This window comes from Lactuca saligna, chromosome 7, assembly GCF_052625555.1.
Source record: "Lactuca saligna cultivar CGN05327 chromosome 7, ASM5262555v1, whole genome shotgun sequence".
Lineage (NCBI taxonomy): Eukaryota > Viridiplantae > Streptophyta > Magnoliopsida > Asterales > Asteraceae > Lactuca > Lactuca saligna.
In genome coordinates, this window is record NC_136423.1 from 24,969,416 (window position 1) to 24,992,825 (window position 23,410).

Sequence of the window (23,410 nt, forward strand, 5' to 3'; positions counted from 1 at the left end):
ACTTTGTAGTATTTCAAGGATTTAAACTATCATTAAACATGTTTATTTATATGTTTAAGTACACCATGTTTATACATGTGCATATGTTCATTAATTTGAAACATTCATTTTTATAAAAGCGAGTATATTAAGGATTCTTATGTAATCCAAACTATAGAGTATTGTGTTGGGTCCTAACCTTAATATTTCATTTGGGTGTTATATTAAGGATCCTTATCTTATCCAAACTTTGTCTTTCTTTTCAGATGTCTACTTCGAACACTGGTTCAAACTCAACTGCTTCCGGATCTTTCTCCCTCATGAACTTATATGGCATGGTCATTTTTGATGGATCGAACTTCAATGACCGGATTCGAAACATTCGAATGGCCATTTGCTACGAGGAAAAAGAATATGTTCTCGAAAAAGAGCTGAAGGAGATTGATGAAAACACTGCCACTCCTGGACAGATTGTTGAATATAAGACTCATAAGAGAGACACGATAAAGGTGTCGTGTATCATGATTGCTACCATAACTGTTGAGCTTTAAAAGTCTTATGAGGACTTTTGGACCTATGAGATGCACCACGACTCGATGGAAAGGTACGATCAAAGTGATAGGCAGGAAAGATATGAAATCATTTCCTACATGATCACAAAAAAAATGAAGGATGGAGAGTCCATCACAACCCACTTGCTTACAGTACGGGGAATCTCATTTGAAATGCCGCTTGGGCTGTTGGATTTAAGAACTTAATTGCTAAAATGGTCATACCCTCCAGTGCTTCCTGTCTGGAGCTTGTCTGTACTTGGTAGTCTTTAAGTACAAACCTAGTTTATAAAAATATAATTATTTAACAATTTAAAATATTGTTACAAATAAACGAGTATAAATTTTTCGTATACGTATTATGGTTATTTTATAGTGAAATAACCATTTCATACAACAATTACTACACGATACAAAATTTTATGATTTTATGTGACATTGCATATTATAATAAGTACGTTATGAAACTTTGTAGTATTTTAAGGATTTAAACTATTATTAAACATGTTTATTTATATGTTTAAGTACACCATGTTTATACATGTGCATATGTTCATTAATTTGAAACATTCATTTTTATAAAAGCGAGTATATTAAGGATCCTTATGTAATCCAAACTATAGAGTATTGTGTTGGGTCCTAACCTTAATATTTCATTTGGGTGTTATATTAAGGATCCGTATCTTATCCAAACTTTGTCTTTCTTTTCAGATGTCTACTTCGAACACTGGTTCAAACTCAACTGCTTCCGGATCTTTCTCCCTCATGAACTTATATGGCATGGTCATTTTTGATGGATCGAACTTCAATGACCGGATTCGAAACATTCGAATGGCCATTTGCTACGAGGAAAAAGAATATGTTCTCGACAAAGAGCTGAAGGAGAATGATGAAAACACTGCCACTCCTGGACAGATTGTTGAATATAAGACTCATAAGAGAGACACGATAAAGGTGTCGTGTATCATGATTGCTACCATAACTGTTGAGCTTTAAAAGTCTTATGAGGACTTTTGGACCTATGAGATGCACCACGACTTCATGGAAAGGTACGATCAAAGTGATAGGTAGGAAAGATATGAAATCATTTCCTCCATGATCACAACAAAAATAAAGGATGGAGAGTCCATCACGACCCACTTGCAAAGGATGCAAAGGTTTGTGGACCGGTTGCTAAAGTTGAATGTAAATTTCGATGAAGAGTTGTCCCTTGACATTATCCTACACTCTTTGCCTCCTTGTTATGATTAGTTTTGTTTGATTTATCATATGAACAAGGAAGAGGTCGCTCTAAGCAAGCTTCAAGGCGTTTTAAGAACTACTGAAAGTAGTTTGAAAAGCAAGTCTGTTGTACCCACTCCTATTACTTTTGCCTCTGTATTGACAATAAGACATGGGAAGGGAAAGAAGAGGAAGACTCCTTCTAAGAGCCACAAGGGAAAGTCCCAAGATAGATCCTCTCCCATTGGGAACAATGTTGGTTATGCTAAACCCTCTTCCAATCTAAAGGAAGCGGAGTGCTTCCATTGTCATGAAAAAGGTAACTGGAATTGAAGCTGCCGAAAATACTTGCAAGACATAAAGGATGGGAAGATCAAGCCCACCTTCGCAGGTATTTACACTATTCTGTCTAATAACTCATCACATGCTAATTCTTAGGTACTTGATACAAGATGCGTTTTTCACATTTATTCTAATTTGCAGGGTCTAAAAAGAAGTAGAGATGTGGAGCATGGGAAGATGAACTTAATCATGGGAAATAGGAAAGCGTCGCATGTTACCAAGATTGGAGTTGATTCTTTATTTCTAAGTATTGGTTTAAATTTAGATTTGAATAATTGTTGCTACTCGTTAGATATGGCGAGAAACATTATTTCCTTTAATGGTTTGTATAAACAAGGCTTTACATTTTCGTTTAATAATAAACTTGGTTATATAAATGCTTTTTATAATGGCACATTTTATTTTGAAGCATTGCCTTGTAATGTTATATATATATATATATATATATATATATATATCTACATACATATATATATATATATATATATGAAACTGTGATGGTTGTAGATAACTTAGAAAATAATGTGTTGCATATCGATTCGTCCAATGGTTTGGATAAAGTACGTTTATGAAATTGTCGTCTTAGACATGCCAACAAGAAGCGCATCACCCAACTCCAAAAAGATGGAGTGTTGGATTCATTTGACTTAAAGTCGGATGACACATGTGAATCTTGTTTGCTTAGAAAGATGTTCAAGTCACCCTTAACTAGTTCTTGTGAAAGGGGTGAAGGTTTGATGGATCTCATACATACCGATGTGTGTGGACCCTTCAGATACGCCACCAGGATGCTAACTTCTTCTATGTGACTTTTACCGATGACTAAAGTAGATATGAGTATATCTACTTAATCAAGCATAAGTCACAAACCTTTGAAAAGTTCAAAGAGTTTAAACAAGAAGTGGAGAATCAATTGGGCAGGAAGATAAAGATGCTCCGATCCGATCGAGGAGGTGGGTATCATAATATCGAGTTCCACGACTATCTTAAGGAATGTGGAGCTGTTTCACAATTGACACCACCTAGGACACCATGGCTTAATGGTATGGCTGAGAGGCGTAATTGAACCTTGATGGGCATGGTGTTGGAATAGTGTCTAAGGCTGCAACTATATTTAGAAAGTACTTGACCTGATTGAGCATGGTCCTTTTGGGTTGCCTTCACCATAGCAACTTGATAGGATAATTTACAATGAGAGTTGAAATATTATAAGGAATAATAATATTGTTATTTGATTAATATAAGTCATAAATTAATTAGGAATTAATTTGGTGACTTAAGGAGATTAATTAAATAAAAGGACATAAATTGTCAAGTGTATGATAGTTGTACTTTAGGCTATAATCCCTTATGGATAAGGGGTGGACAATTTTAAGGGCTTAGGATATACCTAAAATATGTCCAGGGTTTATCATGAAGGGGATTAGGATTGCTTAGGGCTTAAGTTATCCAATTAGGGTTTAAAGGTGAAACCCTAGGAGCCTTACAAGTATAAATAGACCCTAGGGGTTATGGAAATCGGTACCCTTGTCACTAAAGGAACCCTGGATGATTTCTAGTTCCCTCCCCACTCTCTCAAATCATCCTCTTGCTAGTTGGTGTTTGTAAACCATTAGAGGAGTGACAATTGTGACTCTAAAGCTCCAAGGACAAGAAGATCAAGCAAGTGATTCAAGGTAAACTTATAACTCTGATTTCTCAATGTTATTATGATAGAATAACCATTAAAAGTCATGGATTCATGCATGTTGAATTAGAGAAATCTAGATCCAAGCATTAGGGGTTATTATGTGCACATAGGAATGTTCATATGGCCAAAACACATCAGTGGTATCAGAGCCTAGATTGGTTTCTATTGAATTGATGCATTGGTTGCTTGTTTGATGCTTGCAAAATTCGAATTTTGTGTTCCTGCCTGATGAACTCTGCGAGTTCCATAGTGGACTCGGCGAGTAGGCCACAACTCGGCGAGTCCATTGTGGTACTCAGTGAGTTCGAGCGTCAGAAAGAGCTAATTTCAGGATTTCTTGTTATTTATCCTTTGGATACTTACCTTGATCATATTAGGTCAATATAAATCTGATTTTAAGATATATTTGAGTATATCCTTGACCTAATTGAAGAGATTTATCAACTAATTAAATATTAGTTTCCCTATGTGATAATTGATTAATTATTCTAATTAAATTGGTAATTAAATATGGATAATTATGTGATTAAATGTTAATTTAGATTACTTATTATTTGATCCACTATGTTTTGAAAAGTTTAAAAAACTGCCCTCAAGTTTTGAAATTTATGTTTTGTAATTAACAGTTTAATTTAGACAATTTAAATTTCAAACCCTAGAATTTTACAAGTTTAAAATTCAACCCTATACTAATATAATATTACAAGATTAATATATATATATATATATATATATATATATATATATATATATATATATATATATATATGTATATAGATATATATGTATATATATATATATATATATGTATAATTAAAAAGCTAGTCTTACCATTAGTAGGCCTCATTCACGAAGCCGATCTACAAGGTAGGTATAAGGTTGCTGCCTATAAAATGACGCTTAATGGGTGTACACTCACACCCACCGCTTGCTTGATTGGTGGAGGGTCGTTAACCGAACGGGTAGGATAGGGCAACCTCGTCTCCTCATTAAAAGTATAATATGAAATACAAAGTAACTACATGTTTTTCAAAAAAAATTCCCAATCCTAGTTACTTTAGGAAAAGTGAATTGCACCGTTGCTAAGAAGTTACTAGAGCGTGTGTGGTTTACCGGCACACTAATTGGTTCTAAGCAAAGGTGGCAAAGGGTGATTCATTTTTTATCATAGTTCGATGGAGCGTATGTGGTTTACCGGCCCATCGAATAGGTGATTGTTACAATGAAGGCACCATGTGAACATGCCATTGAAAAGTTTCAATGAATCTCATCAATACCTAGGAATTCTCAATACATTTAGAACATAAAGTTATGTTTTCATGGTGGAGAATTAGTGAATCGTCATTTCCTTACCTTCAAGTTGTTTGCATGTTAGATTACGGCATCCCTTTTCTAATATGTAAGTATTGTTGTTGGATCCTAGCCCTAATTTTCTTATTGGGTGATAATTAGGGATCCGAATTCTTATCTATCTTTGTCCTTTCTATTTGTAGATGTCGAACGCGAACAACGCTACTGCAAGCTCGTTCACATTAATGAGCCTCTGCCAAAAGGTAACTTTCGATGGGACGAACTTTAGTGAATGGATAAGATACATTCACACGATGGCTTGCTACGAGGACAAGGAGTATGTCCTCGATGAGAAGCTCGAGAAGATCAATCCTGAAATCGCTACTCTGGCTGAAATCACCACTTTTGAAACTCATGAGCGTGATGCAACGAAGGTTCATTGCATTATGATAGGCACTATGAACTCCGAATTCCAAAAGTCATACGAGGACATGTATCCGTACGAAATGCACCAAGACTTGTTGGAGAGATACCACCAAAACGCGATGCAAGAATGTTACGAGATCTTCACTAACATGATCTCCGCTAAGATGGGTCATGGTGAATCTCTAACCGTGCACCTGCAAAAGATGCAAAGGTATGTCGATCGTCTTCGCAAGTTGAATGTTGACTTTGGGGAAGACCTAGCGATTGACATGGTGCTTCACTTCTTGCCTCCATGCTACAACCAATTTAGGATGACCTACCATATGAACAAAGAAGAGGTCACCCTAGGTAAGCTCCAAGGTCTCCTTAGGGTTGTTGAGAGCAAGTTCAAGGACAAGTCTATTGCACCCACTCCCAATCCACCCGCTACTCCTGTTTTGGCCATTGGGCAAGGAAGAGGCAAGAAGAGGAAGGCTCCATCTAAGAGACACCGCAAGGGAAAGTCCCGAGATGGTTCATCCCCTAGTGGGACCAAAGTTGATCCCGCTAAGCCTAACTCTAACCCAAAGGAGGCAGAGTGCCACCATTGCCATAAAATAGGGCATTGGAAGAGAAGCTGCCCAGAGTACCTACAAGCTATCAAGGAAGGAAAGATCAAACCGTCTTTCGCAGGTATTTATACAATTAAATCTAATGATTCATCTCATGCTATTTCTTGGGTCCTCGATACCGGGTGTGGTTACCACATTTGTTATGAATTGCAAGGACTAAGAAGAAATAGGGATGTGGAACATAGAAGAATAAATCTAATCATGGAGAACAGAAGATCATCGCCTGTGACCAAGATTGGAGTGTATTCTCTAGTGCTTAGGAATGGTTCATGTTTAGAATTGAACAATTGTTTCTATTCGCTAGAAATGGCAAGAAACATCATTTCAATTCATGGTTTGTTTAGACAAGGATTTAGATTTTCTTTTAATAATGAGAATGGTTCTATTTGTTCTTATCTAAATGGTGTCTTATATTTTGAAGTAATACCATATAATGGAATTTATGAAACTGTTATGATTGTAGATTACCTAGGAAATGATGTTTTATGCATGGATTCTTCCAATAGTATGGATAAAGCATCCTTGTGGCATTATCGTCTTGGACATGTCAATAAGAAGCACATAGCCCAACTCCTAAAAGATGGAGTGTTGGATTCATTCGACCTTAGGGAAGATGACACGTGCGAATCTTGTTTACTTGGAAAGATGACCAAGTCACCCTTCACTAGTATATGTGAAAGGGGTGAGGGTCTATTGGACCTCATACAGACCGATGTATGTGGACCGTTTAGATCAACCACAAAGGATGGGAACCGCTTCTATGTGAATTTTACCGATGACTATAGTAGATATGGGAATATCTACTTAATCAAGCAAAAGTCAGAAACATTTGAAAAGTTCAAAGAGTTCAAGAATGAAGTGGAGAATCAATTGGGCAGATAAATCAAGATGCTTCGATCCGACCAAGGAGGAAAGTACCTAAGTCTTGAATTCCAGGACTATCTTAAGGAGTGTGGAATAGTTTCACAATTGACGCCACCTAGGACACCACAATTGAATGGTGGCATAAAGGCGTAATCGAACCTTGTTAGACATGGTCCGCTCTATGATGAGTCGTGCTTCACTATCCATCTCATTCTGGGGGGTATGCCTTAGAGAGTGCCGCCCATATCCTTAACCGAGTCCCTACTAAGAAGGTTGCCAAAACACCTCATGAGATGTGGACAGGGAAAGCTCCCTCATTAGCACAAATCAAGGTTTGGGTTGCGAGGATTTCGTAAGACGAGATACTCACGACAAAATCGAACCTCGTAGTGAGAGATGTATTTTCATCGGCTACCCGCAGAAATCCTTTGGATATCTCTTCTATAGACCGAAGGACAATGTTGTCTTTGTTGTGAGGAGAGGAGTTTTCCGAGAGCGAGTGTAACATCCCGAAATATCAAGAGCAGAGTTGAAAGGATAAAAGTGTAAATTTTGAAGGGAAACTCGGTGAGTCCATGGATGGACTCGGCGAGTAGGGTCACGACTTTGGTCGCGTGTCAAGTGGCCTACTCGGCGAGTCCAAACATGGACTCGGCGAGTAGGTGCTGAGTGGAGAAAACCCTAATTCTCGGGGTTGAGCCATATATAAAGAACTTAACATCCATTCCCCTATCCTCTTTACTCATCCTCAAGTCTAGAAACCCATAGCATTCGTGTGTGAGTGGATCAAAGTGAATTTGGGAGCTTGAAGGGTATTTGTTGAAGGAATCTTGGGAGTTTGGCAAATGGATGTCAAAACCGCTTTCCTTAATGGGAAGTTGGCTGAGGATGTTTACATGTCTCAACCAGAGGGTTTTGTTGATGGGAATCATCCAAATATAGTGTGTAAGCTTGAGAAGTCCATTTATGCACTTAAGCAAGCGTCTCACAGATGGAATAGTTGCTTCGATGAGAAAGTCAAAGAGTTTGGATTTGTACGAAGTGAAGATGAATCATGTGTATATGTGAAAGCCAGTGGGAGTATAGTTAGCTTTCTCATTTTGTATGTCGATGACATACTGCTCATAGGAAACGACATCCCGACACTGTAGGAGATTAAGTCCTGGCTCGGGAAGTGCTTCGCTATGAAGGACCTCGGAGAGGCTTCCTATATTCTGGGAATAAGATAGTGAGAGAACGAAGTAAGAAACTAATAGGACTTAGTCAGAACACTTACTTAGATAAAGTACTAAAACGTTTTAGTATGGAAAACTCGAAGAAGGGAGAATTACCGATACAATATAATGCCAAGTTGAGTAAGACTCAAAGTCCGAGTACTGAAGCCGAAATAGCAGAATTGAGCCGAGTACCATATGCTTCCATAGTTGGCTGAATCATGTATGCTATGACTTGTACTCGCCCTGATGTAGCCTTTGCTTTGAGCATGGTTAGTAGATATCAAGGGAACCCTGGCAAAGCCCATTGGATTGCGGTGAAGAATATCCTTAAGTACCTTTGGAGGACCAAGGAATGGTTTTTATTCCTCGGAGGGAGTGATGACATGAAGGTGCAAGGGTATAGTGACGCCAGCTTTTAGACTGACAGGGACAACTACCGTTCGCAGTCGGGTTGGGTCTTCACCTTGAATGGAGGAGAAGTGACTTGGAAAAGTTCCAAACAAGAAACCGTAGCTGATTCAACGTGCGAATCAGAGTACATAGCAGTGAGCGAAGCGTCGAAAGAGGCGATATGGTTAAAGAACTTCATTGGTGATCTTGGAGTTGTACCTACCATAAAGGAGCCCATGGATATTTTCTGTGATAATGAAGGAGCGGTTGCCTTGACCAAGGAACCAAGGGATCATGGTAGATCTCGACATATCGACAGAAAATATCATTTTATAAGACATTGTGTAGAGGAAGGACAACTCGATGTGAAGAGGATGTCATCAGAAGATAACCCAACAGATCCGCTTACGAAGGGACTGAGTAGGGTTAAGCACTTGCAGCATGCTAGGAGCATTGGGCTGAAGGATGATATTAGTATAGATTAGATAGTATTAGAAATGCGTGATAGATAAATGTAATTAACATTTGATGATTAAATAAAAGAGTATTGTTTATGAATAATGTTACTGTCTTGTGTTAATTGTTTAACTATTGCTTCACTTTGCATGTTTTGACTTCCAGAATAATTGAGTTTATTAAGAATAATCGAATTATTCAAATTGTCCACAATCGTTCATATGTTGTAAGTAGGTATGAATGAAGATTGTCATCAATTGGTGTGTAGATTGTCTAAATGGTATTAGACATAGCAAAAGTTTGCTACAACGTTCATGAGTGCTTATGAACTAGCTTTGAGCATTGGAACAAACCCGTGCTTGCTGGAATCACCTTATGGAATGAGATATAAGGGTGATCGCAAGACGATAATATCATATGGTCTTAAAACCTAGATATATGGTTTGTTATTTGTTAATTGGTTGTACATTGATTATGCGAAACCGCATCAGTAACTTGATGTTATAAAATGCATTGTTGTGTATAGTTGGTTAATGAATAAGTAAATGCATATAAGTCGAAGTTTATCTGTTACTTTTATCCTAAGTGGGTAAAAGTGATATCTCGGCCTGTCGATGATTTGATTTGACTTATGTGTTGGGCCCGGTCAAAACTGAATTGATGTGTTCGATTAAGTTCTATGTCAAATAAATCTGAGATCGAGAAACCAATTGCAAGACAAATTGTTTCCATATGAATTTCTGCATGATATCTAAACAGAGGACTGTACGATCCCTTATCTAAAGGACAAAGATTGATTAGATTAAAGTTTGACAGCATCTTTGAGAGCTATGATTGCTAATCGGTATATATAGTTACTAGACTCATCCAAGTGGGAGACTGTTGGAATAGTGTCTAAGGCTGCATCTATATTTGGAAAGTACTTGATCCGATTGAGCATGGTCCTTTTGGGTTGCCTTCACCATAGCAACTTGATAGGATGATTTACAATGAGAGTTGAAATATTATAAGGAATAATAATATTGTTATTTGCTTAATATAAGTCATAAATTAATTAGGAATTAATTTGGTGACTTAAGGAGATTAATTAAATAGAAGGGCATAAACTGTCAAGTGTATGATAGTTGTACTTTAGGCTATAATCCCTTATGGATAAGGGGTGGACGATTTTAGGGGATCAGGATAGACCTAAAATCCGTCCAGGGCTTATCATGAAGCGGATGAGGATTGCTTAGGGCTTAAGTTATCCAATTAGGGTTTAAAGGTGAAACCCTAAGAGCCTAACAAGTATAAATAGACCCTAGGGGTCATGGAAATCGGTACCCTTGTCACTAAGGGAACCCTGGCCGATTTCTAGTTCCCTCCCCACTCTCTCAAATCATCTTCTTGCTAGTTGGTGTTTGTAAACCATTAGAGGAGTGACAATTGTGACTATAAAGCTCCAAGGACAAGAAGATCAAGCAAGTGATTCAAGGTAAACTTATAACTCTGATTTCTCAATGTTATTATGATAGAATAACCATTAGAAGTCTTGGATTCATGCATATTCAATTAGAGAAACCTAGATCCAAGCATTATGGGTTTGTATGTGCACATAGGAATGTTCATATGGCCAAAACCCATCACATGGTTCGTTCCATGATGTGTCGAGCTTCATTACCTGTCTCATTTTGGGGGTATGCCTTAAAGAGCGCTATCCATATCCTTAATCTAGTCCCAAATAAAAAGGTTGCCAAAACACGAAATGTGGACACGGAAGGTTCCCTCGTTAGCACATATCAATGTTTGGGGTTGTGAGGCTTTCGTTAGACGAGAGACTCACGACAAGCTCGAACCTCGTAGTGAGCGTTGTATTTTCATCGACTATCCACATAAGCCTTTTGGATATCTCTTTTATAGACCGAGTGACAATGTTGTGTTCATTGCGAGGAGAGGGGTTTTCTGCGAAAGAGAACTTATATGCAAAGAGGACAGTAGGAGGAAAATTAAGTGACGAAGGAACTTCAAACACTAGCTCTCAACCTGAGGAGGAAACTTTTGTTAAACCAATTGACGAGTCTTTGCCTCTGAGGCATTCCACTAGAGTTAGAATGGCACCTGAGTTTTATGGTTTCCATATTACTACTGAAGGTGATACATTTATCAATGATAATACACTAGTAAACTTGGATGAACCAAACTACTACAAGGAAGCCATGGCAGGTCCCCAGTCTACAAAATGGAAGTAGGCTATGGACAGCAAGATACAGTTCATGTATGACAATCAAGTTTGGAATGTTGTTGATAATGTACCGGGTTGTAAGACAGTCGGATGCAAATGGATCTTCAAAAAGAAGACCGACATCGATGGGAAAGTACACACATATAAGGCGTGATTGGTTGCGAAGGGCTATACTCAAACTCCTAGAGTTGACTATGACGAGACCTTTTCACCAGTAGGGAAGATTAAATCTATAAGGGTTATGCTAGCCATAATTACATTTCATGATTATGAAATGTGGCAAATGGATGTCAAACTCGCTTTCCTTAATGGGAAGTTGGCAGGAGATGTTTACATGATTCAGCCAGAGGGTTTTGTCAATGCAAAGTACCCTAATAGAGTGTGTAAGCTTGAGAAATCAATTTATGGATTGAAACAAGCATGTCGCAGATGGAATATTTGTTTCGATGAGAAAGTCAAAGAGTTTGGATTTTCGAGAAACGAGGATGACTCTTGTATATATGTCAAGGCTAGTTGGAGTATAGTTAGCTTTCTCATATTGTATGTAGATGACATACTGCTCATAGGAAACAGCATTCCAACCTTTCAAGAGGTTAAGTCCTGGCTTGGGAAGTGTTTTGCTATGAATGACCTCAGAGAAATTGCTTATATTCTAGGTACAAGGTGTAACAACGTAAATTTTCAAACCAAAATTTTCAATTAAAAAAAACACATTTATCTTAATAATAAAATCACAAAATGTCACGATGTCAAATCATCAAATCTCATATCCAAAAACTATATATATCAAAACTCCAGGATCCTCTCAATCATAACTCAATCTCTTATGTGTGTACAATCAAGCCGGCGCCTTCCCGTGATCCTGATAAGTACCTCAAACACATAACACATAACACAGTACGCATGAAGCTTAGTGAGTTCCCCAAAATACCACACACAACTCATTAGCCAGTCTAGGATATAACTCAATAAGGCCCTCTGGTCAATTTGTCTCAGTGGGACCCTCCAGTCCCAACTCAGTAAACTCATAATAACAATACTCAACATAAATCACAAACACATAATGCATAATATTTAAGATACACATGTAAGCACAATAAACATCTCGATCACATGAAGGTACCACTCATGGTAAGTATAGTGAGAAGACTCACCTCGCAAGAAATCGACTAATCTTGAACTCAAATCATTGGTCTAGCCTCTGCCTAACACATATGACAATTATCCCTAATTAATCACGGATCTCTCTCATTAAGCCAAACTAACCCTTCTACAAACTCAAAGTAAAGTAAAAGACCATTTTTACCCCCTCAATGGCCTTAATAGTCCACAAATTTACCTAACCCTAAAAGTCAACAGAAGAGAGCATGTGCACGTACCAGCTTTCTACATTGGCGTACTCAGCTGCCCTGTAGGCATCGGGGATACGTGACCCCTACACTGCACGTACTGGGATTATGTACAGCGTACGCCCCAATTTCACTTTTGTCACTCATGTGGTCTAAATCAGTTAAGACCTTGGCTCAAATCACAGATCCGGAATTAACAACCATAAATCAAGATTACCAATGTTTCTATTCTCTTCATGATTTGATTTATCAGTTTCTGTCATGTTGTCATTATATTAGTGATCTTCTTTTTCTTTTTTAAATTCTTCTTAATCAACTTCTTCTTCTACCTATTCAGTTAACAACATGAAAAACCTAATGAACATTAGAACTTTATTTTGTTAAAAAAAAAGAGTCGTCTTCAGACCCAAAGCTTTAACTGTTACAATATGTTTTGTTTGTTTTACGGTTACATTTACTTTGTTTTGTTGTTACTGATACACTATGTTATGTAATTGTAAGTTACAGGGGCAACTTCGGTATATATGTTGTGTTTCATGTTAATTTTATATTTACAGATATCTACCCGCTAAATACAAATATACTAGTATAATTACGTGAAAAAATAGTCATTTTGTTGTTACATATCTGGCATAAATTCACATAAGAAGTTGTAGGGGCATTTTCGGTATAATTGTCGTTTTCAAACTGTAATTACGAAAATGCCATCTGTTAAATTAGGGAAAATAATTCCATAGAAAGTAATATCAAAAAATGCAATCAAATAATTAAAAAGAATAAAAGAAGCGGGACATTTTATATTTCGAAGTTGTAGTGTCATTTTCGGTATAATTGTTGTTTTATGTATATATTTAAAAAAATAGTAATATATTCTCCACCATAGTGTGAGCTGGGGGCAACTCCGAAAAGCGAGGCCTACTTAAATAAGTAATGAGCTTTCAACAACGTTAACAACACTATGAAAAAAGTAAACTATGGTTGCCCACTCATATGATCATAGGTGAAATCCAACCCGTTCTTTGCTCCTTTCCTGACCCTTTCTAAGCTCTTGGATCCTGCCCATTTATAAAATACAACTCTTTAGTTTATGTATATATTTATAAAATATATACGTCCAAAAACTGGTATCAAATTATATTTTTGTTTCCTCAGTTTAGTTGAATTTTTGGACATTCGTTTTTAACAATTATTTTCCTGTTTATTTGTATTCCATTTTATTATAAAAAATTTTATAGAATCTGAAAATTTATTTGTACTTTCTATGTACATCGCTTTAATTATGAATTTATTGTTTTTTTTTCATGTGCTGATTCATATTTTCTCTGTTTTAGTCATCAGTTAGGATGTTCTTTACAGTCACGAATGTTACTATTTTTGCTTACAATTCTATATGGTTTATATTTTTTTTGCAAAAAATGAATATAGGGAATAAAGTTTACCGAAATAACATTGACTAGATAGATGAAAAAATCACATATCAAGGTTCAGGTGCTTAAATTTTGAAACTTTGTCAAAAATAATAAAGTTTGTTCAATTGAAATGATCCTGATGGACAAGGAGGTTTGTTGTATTTTATATATTTTTATACCTCATTCAATATTACATATGTTTCAACAAAATAATAATTCTTATTATTTTTTTACCAGGGTACACAATAACATGCTCGTGTCTTCAATCAGAATTTCTCCAGATGACGTTAAAGGAAGATGAAAGTTATATAATTATAAAACCCAATATGGTTGCCCTTACTAATGGTTTTAGTTATATAGGTCATAAAAAAACCTTAACTTTGGATTGGAAAAGCATGCTAAAAAAATGTGATGATTTCTCGGGTCCGGTGAATGGATTTATGTTTGTTGATTTTAATTCTATCATAGAACAAACATGCCCAAGAAACACATTCTTTGGTTAGTTATTAAATTTTATTTGAATCATTTTTTATCACTTGTGTTCTTGGTTATACATTTTATTATTTAAATATTATAATATTAATGCAATAGTTTATCTTTTGTTATCTCTTGTGTAGATGTTATTGGGCAGATCGTGTCATTTAGGCCTCTTGAAACTTCAAATCTTGTAGCATCCAAGCATTATATAAAACTCACTCTTAGCAACCAAGAGTGAGATTGTATTTTCTAATTTCTTTATTATCTTTAATTTATCAAAATTTAATAACTAATTTCTTTGTTTATTTAGTTCTGTACATCTAAAGGTTACTATTTTTGGAAGTCAAGCATATCAAATGTCAGAATACATAAAAAATAACCCGACGGTTAATTGTGTTGTTATACTGATGTAGTTTTTGAAGCTAAACATTTGGAATGGTTTGTATTCACTCTTTATATATACATATTTATATATATTGTTTTTGTAAACTTTTTATTAATTTGCTATACTTTTTTTACAGGAATTGGTGAAGCTAAAAGTCATTTTGAAGTAACGAAATTGTTCATAAATTCTGACATTTGCGAAATTAATGAGTTTAAAAATAAGTTAGTTTCCAATTGTTTCTTATTTTTTATAATGTATTTTAACTTAAAGTAACACAAATCCTAATATTTTTGAATTTAATTTAAACATTACAGATTGAAATGCCATCACAATGTCGGTATAACTGAAAAAATCATAACTACATTTCAAAGCTACTCTTCTTCATATACAGATGACCTTAAAGGCAATTTTCCATTAAAAACAGTTTGTGAAATCACCGAACCACTTAAGGTATGTTGCATTATTTGATATGTTTTACATTTTAATTTTGCACAATTTATTCTAATAACTTTTACATTTTATTTGATACAAGAAATGAAGTTTTTATTAGTTGCTTCCATTGTTAATATAAGGCAGAATCTACCATGGTATTATGAAGCATGCAACAAATGTGAAAAAAAATAACCCCAGTTCCCAAAGCCAATCATTTGTATACCAACCCTGAAAAATTTTCAGAAACTGTTTTTGTCGAGTGTACAAATCCACATTGCAAAAAATCTGAATTTCATACAGTTATAAAGTAAACACCTATTTATTTATATTAATTTTTCAATGTTTCAACAAAATTAACAATGTCCTAATTTTTTTTATTTTAGGTATATAATTTCAATCAACGTACAAGATTGTACTGACACCATTGGATTGACTCTTTTTGATAGGGAAGCAAAGAGGCTGTTAAATATAAGTGCATACGGGTTGAAAAAGATACATGAAGCGGTATATTATTCATATCTTAAAATTAGAAAACATTTTTTTTTTAATTTATTAAAATATATCTTACAGACCGGAGACAGTGATGTACTATTTCCAATGCAACTTAACGTGTCGAAAAACCGCAAGTTTGGTTTTCTTGTAGATATTACAGAATACAATGTTAACAACTATAATAATATCTACACAGTTCTAAAAGTTACAGAAGATATATCCATTTTTTATGAATTGGAAAGTAAAATAGAACTTATGGTACATAACCTTTTACTGTGCAACATATATAATTCTTTACTATATAAATACACAACAATTAACATATTTCCATTTTATTTTTTAGAGTACTCAATCCGCCTCCTTAAATCAAGTTCCTTTGGAATCAGATGATGTTGTACAGCCTGTTCAAAAGGTTTTTCAATTGGTTTTATTAACTTTTATTTATATTTAATTCTTCCAATTAAATACTTATTATTATTATTTTAAATTAGGACGTGATCTCACAAACAGATGGACTCAGGCTATAGCCTTATATTTAATTTCATATTTGAAATATTTTTAGTAAAATATTTATAAAAAGTGAAAAATCGGACGTTTTCAAGTTTATTAATCACGAAACGTTAAAATTATTTATTTTGACATGATTTTATTATTGGTTATGTATTTCGGAATAATACATAAATCCAAATTCGGTCAATGTGGATTTCAACGATGGAAATAGTTCAACACTCATAAATTCGTGAACGACTATATACACGTATGGGACATATGTCATAATCAATTACATACGGTTGATTAAATTTTCATAAATATACAATATATATGTATCAATTTTAAATATAAGAGACTAATACTTAACAAATTAACAATTTCACATTTCCTAATGTATGGGTTTAAAATTATGTGTATATGCTAGGTTATATAACTAGTAAAACAAATCAATACTAACCCAAATGCACAAATAATTGGGGTATTACATTGCTACTAAATCCAAACCGAAGAAATACGTAAATAATTAAACTAATACATACACAAACACATGTATGATATGCAACTTGTTATCCAAATACTTATACATACTTATATAACCAATATAATTCAAGAATGTGTATACTTAGTTAAAATGAACACTACAAACTTAACCATAATAATTTATACAAGTTAAACCCAAAATCCTTCCAAGACTATTAAAGTACAATCAACCAAAGGTTTTTCCCAAAATCTGATAATAAATTGTATTATCAACAAAATACATATAAAAATTTATTAATTACAAATATACACACAAATGCATACCCAATTAAAACATCCATCAATACACACATTACATAATGAAACAAATCCATAATTATACCCTTTACACTTAAAATAATGAAACAAATAAATAATACAAATTACAAAAATAAAAAATTATACCCGTTACATTTAAAATGACAGCTCATTTACGATTGATCTGAATTAATTTTTGAAAATAAGAACTTCACACGCTTTCTAACATATGCACTCCAAGATCGACCTACGTTTTCCTTCCCAGGTTTCTTTGCTTCTCCATCACTACATCACAGGTATGGAGGTATGGTGGTATTGTTCCACACATCAATTGATAAATTGGTTCACAAACAATCAACACACATTCAAAACCGAAAACAACACTCAAACACTCCCATAGCTCTTTCCTTTTGCACTGATTTCTACCTGCAAATAAAATAAAATAAAATAAAATTAAAAAAAAAGGAGCGTCAAAACGTTTTCGTTTCCTATCCTTCACTGTCAAACATACAAACCAAACATACCAGTTCATCCATCGACCAGTTAAAAAATAAATAAATAAACGAAGAAGAAGAAGAACAGGGGAGGCTGCCGGAGCAGACCCCCATCCATTACCCGCAATAGCAAGAGGAAGGTGTTCCTCTCCCTTTTTGTTTGTCGATCACCACCGAGACCGAATCCCTATCCCCTTATCCTTCTCCTCGGTCTCATTACGAACCTTTCTTCCCACTGATCGAACCCCGTCGCTCCCACATCTCTATCTTCTGTCAAGCACAACCCCCAAACATCCCTTGATCGGCGCTTGTTAACGCCCTTCGCGACCGGCCCAAGGACCGTGACCACCTTTACCCTCGCTCCACACCCCCTTTCGCCAACCCCACAGCAGCGTCGCTGCTTCTGCCCATGTTCTAATTCGGTCTAGTCGACCACCGGAGCTGGCAACTCCGTTGCGATGGGTCTGAAATCTCATGACGAGAAAGAGAAAGCGCTGCCTTCGTCTCTTCTCCATCTTCGCAATCAGTCAAGGCTTCCAGATTAGCCGATGCGAGCCTTCGCTCTCCTCTCTTCCCCGGTCGAGCCAAGCGCCGACGACGTACCTCCGATTCACCACTATCGCATTATTTGCCATTCATCCGTGTTCTCTGTGTCGGCTGCTTTCAATGGTAGGTGTCTATTACTATTCCTCGATGAATGAAACACGGGAATTAAAAACCTAGATTAATTAAGTTACGCAAGTTAACATAATCAGTCCCTCTATGGGATTTTTCCTTACACAATAGCCCTAAATCATTTTGGTTTTTCCAAAATGAACATATTAAGCCCTCTGTTGAACCGTTTTATTTGAAAGCAGCCCCAATACTCAAATATTGGACCCATTTATTCAAAAAGGCCCCTCCTTGGATTAATTTTATCAGAATAGATCCAAATCTTCAAACTTGGAGTAAAAATAACCATTTCAACCCCTCTCTTGAAATATTTTAACCAAATCAATCCCCAATAGTTCAAATTTGTTACGAAATGGTCTAGACAGTATTTCAAAGTTAAAGATTAGTGGATTTACGGTTTCTCACGTCAAGCTTCTCAAACAAACCGATTTCGAAAAAATGAAACTTATGCTTCAAGGGTAGCTGCTTACGGCGCCTTTTAATATTATAATTATTTCGGGGGTGTGGGTAGGGGGAATACATGTGCCAATATTTATTGTTTACACAAAATCATTATATTTTTATGTGAAAATAAAACAAGCCTAGTTTATAAAAATATTATTATTTAACAATTTACCATATTGTTACAAATAAACTAGTATAAAATTTTTATATACGTAGTATGGTTATTTTATTATGAAATAACCATTTCACACAACAATTACTACACGATACAAAATTTTATGATATTTATGTAACATTGCATATTATAATAAGTACGTTATGAAACTTTGCAGTATTTCAAGGATTCAAACTATTATTAAACATGTTTATTTATATGATGAAGTACACCATGTTTCTACCTATACATATGTTCATTAATTTGAAACATTCATTTTTATAATAGCGAGTATATTAAGGATCCATATGTAATCCAAACTATAGAGTATTGTGTTGGATCCTAGCCTTAATATTTCTATTGGGTGTTATATTAAGGATCCTTATCTAATCCAAAATTTTGTCTTTCTTTTCAGATATCTACTTCGTGAACTTATATGGCAGGGTCATTTTTGATGAACTTATATGGCAGGGTCATTTTTGATGGATCGAACTTCAATGACCGGATTCGAAACATTCGAATGGCCATTTGCTACGAGGAAAAAGAATATGTTCTCGACAAAGAGCTGAAGGAGATTGATGAAAACACTGCCACTCTTGAACATATTGTTGAATATAAGACTCATAAGAGGGAAACGATAAAGGTGTCGTGTATCATGATTGCTACCATGATTTTTGAGCTTCAAAAGTCTTATGAGGACTTTTGGCCCTATGAGATGCACCACGACTTGATGGAAAGGTACCATCAAAGTGATAGGCAGGAAAGATATGAAATCATTTCCTCCATGATCACAACAAAAATGAACGATGGAGAGTCCATCACGACCCACTTGCAAAAGATGCAAAGGTTTATGGTCTACTTTCTAAAGTTGAATGTAAATTTCGATGAAGAGTTGTCCATTGACATTATCCTACAATCTTTGCCTCCTTGTTATGATTAGTTTTGTTTGATTTATCATATGAACAAGGAAGAGGTCGCTCTAAGCAAGCTTCAAGGCGTTTTAAGAACTACTGAAAGTAGTTTGAAAAGCAAGTCTGTTGTACCCATTCCTACTACTTTTGCCTCTGTATTGACAATTGGACATGGGAAGGGAAAGAAGAGGAAGACTCCTTCTAAGAGCCACAAGGGAAAGTCCCATGATAGATCCTCTCCCATTGGGAACAATGTTGGTTATGCTAAACCCTCTTCCAATCTAAAGGAAGCCGAGTGCTTCCATTGTCATGAAAAAGGTAACTGGAAATAAAGCTGCCCAAAATACTTGCAAGACATAAAGGATGGGAAGATCAAGCCCACCTTCGCAGGTATTTACACTATTCTATCTAATAACTCATCACATGCTAATTCTTAGGTACTTGATACAGGATGCGTTTTTCACATTTATTCTGATTTGCAGGGTCCAAAAAGAAGTAGAGATGTGGAGCATGGGAAGATGAACTTAATCATGGGAAATAGGAAAGCGTCACATGTCACCAAGATTGGAGTTGATTCTTTATTTCTTAGTATTGGGTTAAATTTAGATTTGAATAATTGTTGCTACTTGTTAGATATGGCGAGAAACATTCTTTCCTTTAATGGTTTGTATAAACAAGGCTTTAGATTTTCGTTTAATAATAAACTTGGTTCTATAAATGCTTTTTATAATGGCACATTTTATTTTGAAGCATTGCCTTGTAATGTTATATATATATATATATATATATATATATATATATATACACATATATATATATATATATATATATATATATATATATATATATATATTTATATATATATATAGGAAATTGTGATGGTTGTAGATAACTTAGGAAATAATGTGTTGCATATCGATTCGTTCAATGGTTTGGATAAAGCATGCTTATGAAATTGTCGTCTTAGACATGTCAACCAGAAGCGTATCACCCAACTCCAAAAAGATGGAGTGTTGGAGTCATTTGACTTAAAGTTGGATGACACATGTGAATCTTGTTTGCTTAGAAAGATGATCAAGTCACCCTTAACTAGTTCTTGTGAAAGGGGTGAAGGTTTGATGGATCTCATACACACCAATGTGTGTGGACCCTTCAGATCTGCCACCAGGATGCTAACTTCTTCTATGTGACTTTTACCGATGACTAAAGTAGATAAGAGTATATCTACTTAATCAAGCATAATTCACAAACCTTTGAAAAGTTCAAAGAGTTTAAACAAGAAGTGGAGAATCAGTTGGGCAGGAAGATAAAGATGCTCCGATCCGATCGAGGAGGTGAGTGTCATAGTATCGAGTTCCACGACTATCTTAAGGAATGTGGAACTGTTTCACAATTGTCGCCACCTAGGACACCTGGGCTTAATGGTATGGTTGAGAGGCGCAATTGAACCTTGCTAGACAAGGTTCATTCCATGAGGAGTCAATCTTCGTTATCTATCTCATTTTGGGGGGTATGCCTTAGAGACCGTTGCCCATATCCTTAATCTAGTCCCAACTAAAAAGGTTGCCAAAACAAGTCACGAAATGTGGACACAGAAGGTCCCACGTTAGCACATATCAATATTGGGGTTGTGAGGCTTTCGTAAGACGAGAGACTCACGATAAGCTCGAACCTCATAGTGAGCGTTGGATTTTCATCGACTATCCACAGAAGTCTTTTGGATATCTCTTCTATAGACCGAGTGAAAATTTTGTGTTCGTTGCGAGGGTAGCGGTTTTCCGCGAAAGAGAACTTATATGCCAAGAGGACAGTAGGAGGCAAATTGACCTTGAAGAGCTTCAAGAGTTAAGTGATGAAGGAACCTCAAACACTAGCTCTCAACCTGAGGAGGAAACTCCTGTAAACCAATTAACGAGTCTTTGCCTCTGAGGCGTTCCACTAGAGTTAGAATGGCACCTGAGTTTTATGCTTTCCATATTACAACTAAAGGTGATACATTTATAAGTGATAATACACTGGTAAACTTGGATGAACCAAACAACTACAAGGAAACCATGGCAGGCCCCGAGTCTACAAAATGGAAGGAGGCTATGGACAACGAGATACAGTTCATGTATGACAATCATGTTTGCAACGTTGTTGATAATGTACCGGGTTGTAAGACAGTCGGATGCAATCGACAACGATGGGAAAGTACACGCATATAAGGCGTGATTGGTTGTGAAGGGCTTTACTCAAACTCCTAGAGTTGACTATGACGAGACCTTTTCACCAGTAGGGAAGATTAAATCTATAAGGGTTATGCTAGCCATAGTTGCATTTCATGATTATGAAATATGGAAAATGGATGTCAAAATCGCTTTCCTTAATGGGAAGTTGGCAGAAGATGTTTACATGATTCAACCAGAGGGTTTTGTCAATGCAAAGTACCCTAATAGAGTGTGTAAGCTTGAGAAATCCATTTATGGATTGAAACAAGCATCTCGCAGATGGAATATTTGTTTCGATGAGAAAGTCAAAGAGTTTGGATTTTTGAGAAACGAGGATGACTCCTATATATATATGTCAAGGCTAGTGGGAGTATAGTTGGATTTCTCATATTGTATGTAGATGACATACTGCTCATAGGAAACAACATTCCAACCTTGCAAGAGGTTCAACCCTGGCTTGGGAAGTGTTTCAAATCATCAGATCTCATATCCAAAAACTGTATATACCAAAACTTCAGGATCCTCTTAATCATAACTCAATCTCTGATGTGTGTACAATCAAGCCGACACCTTCCCATGATCCTGAGAAGTACCTGAAACACATAACACATAACACGGTAATCATAAAGCTTAGTGAGTTCCCCAAAATACCACACAGAAATCATTAGCTGCTCTAGGCTATAACTCAATAAGGCCCTCTGGTCAATGTGTCTCAATGGGACCCTTCAGTCCCAACTCAGTAAGCTCGTAATAACAATACTCAGCATAAATCACAAACACATAATGTAGAATATTAAGATACACATGTTAGCACAATAAACATCTCGATCACACGAAGGTACCACTCATGGTAAGTATAGTGATAAGACTCACCTTGCAAGAAATCGGCTAATCTTGAACTCAAATCACCGGTCTAGCCTCCGCCTAACACATATGAAAATTATCCCTAATTAATCAGGATTCTCTCTCATTAAGCCAAACTAACCCTTCTACAAACTCAAAGAAAAGTAAAAGACCATTTTACCCCTCAATGGCCTTAATAGTCCACAAATTGACCTAACCCTAAAAGTCAACTAAAAGTCAAAGGAAGAGAGTACGTTGCACGTACTAGCTCTCTACGTTGGGCGTACTCAGCTGCCCTGTAGGCATCGGGGATGCGTGACCCCTACGCTGCGCGTATTGGGATTACGTACAATGTACGCCCCACTTTCACTTTTGTCACTCATGTGGTCTAAATCACTTAAGACCTTGGCTCAAATCACAGATCTGGACTCCCTAATAGCTCCTACTATATATAGTTAGTGACTTTAAGCCTTTGCATGGTTGGAATGGTCACAAAGACACAAAACACTCACTCTCTTATGTAAATCAGTAATACTTATAGTTTGGACCAATGATCCATGTTGATTAGGGTTGGACTAAACCTATATAAGAGTCCATGAGGGTTTAGCCCA

The 23,410-nt window shown here is 35.9% G+C and overlaps 1 protein-coding gene across 1 annotated transcript; it reads left to right on the top strand.

The window, feature by feature from the left end:
* Positions 1-1,361: 1,361 nt before the first annotated feature.
* On the top strand, positions 1,362-16,329 carry LOC145006751 (uncharacterized). The gene is made up of 13 exons (XM_078965805.1): positions 1,362-1,491; positions 5,277-5,336; positions 14,254-14,514; positions 14,634-14,727; positions 14,804-14,819; positions 14,907-14,931; positions 15,015-15,099; positions 15,193-15,328; positions 15,419-15,465; positions 15,694-15,814; positions 15,881-16,060; positions 16,146-16,214; positions 16,294-16,329. The coding sequence occupies exons 1-13, from the start codon at positions 1,362-1,364 to the stop codon at positions 16,327-16,329; spliced, it is 1,260 nt and encodes a 419-aa protein (XP_078821931.1).
* The last annotated feature ends 7,081 nt before the right edge of the window (positions 16,330-23,410 follow it).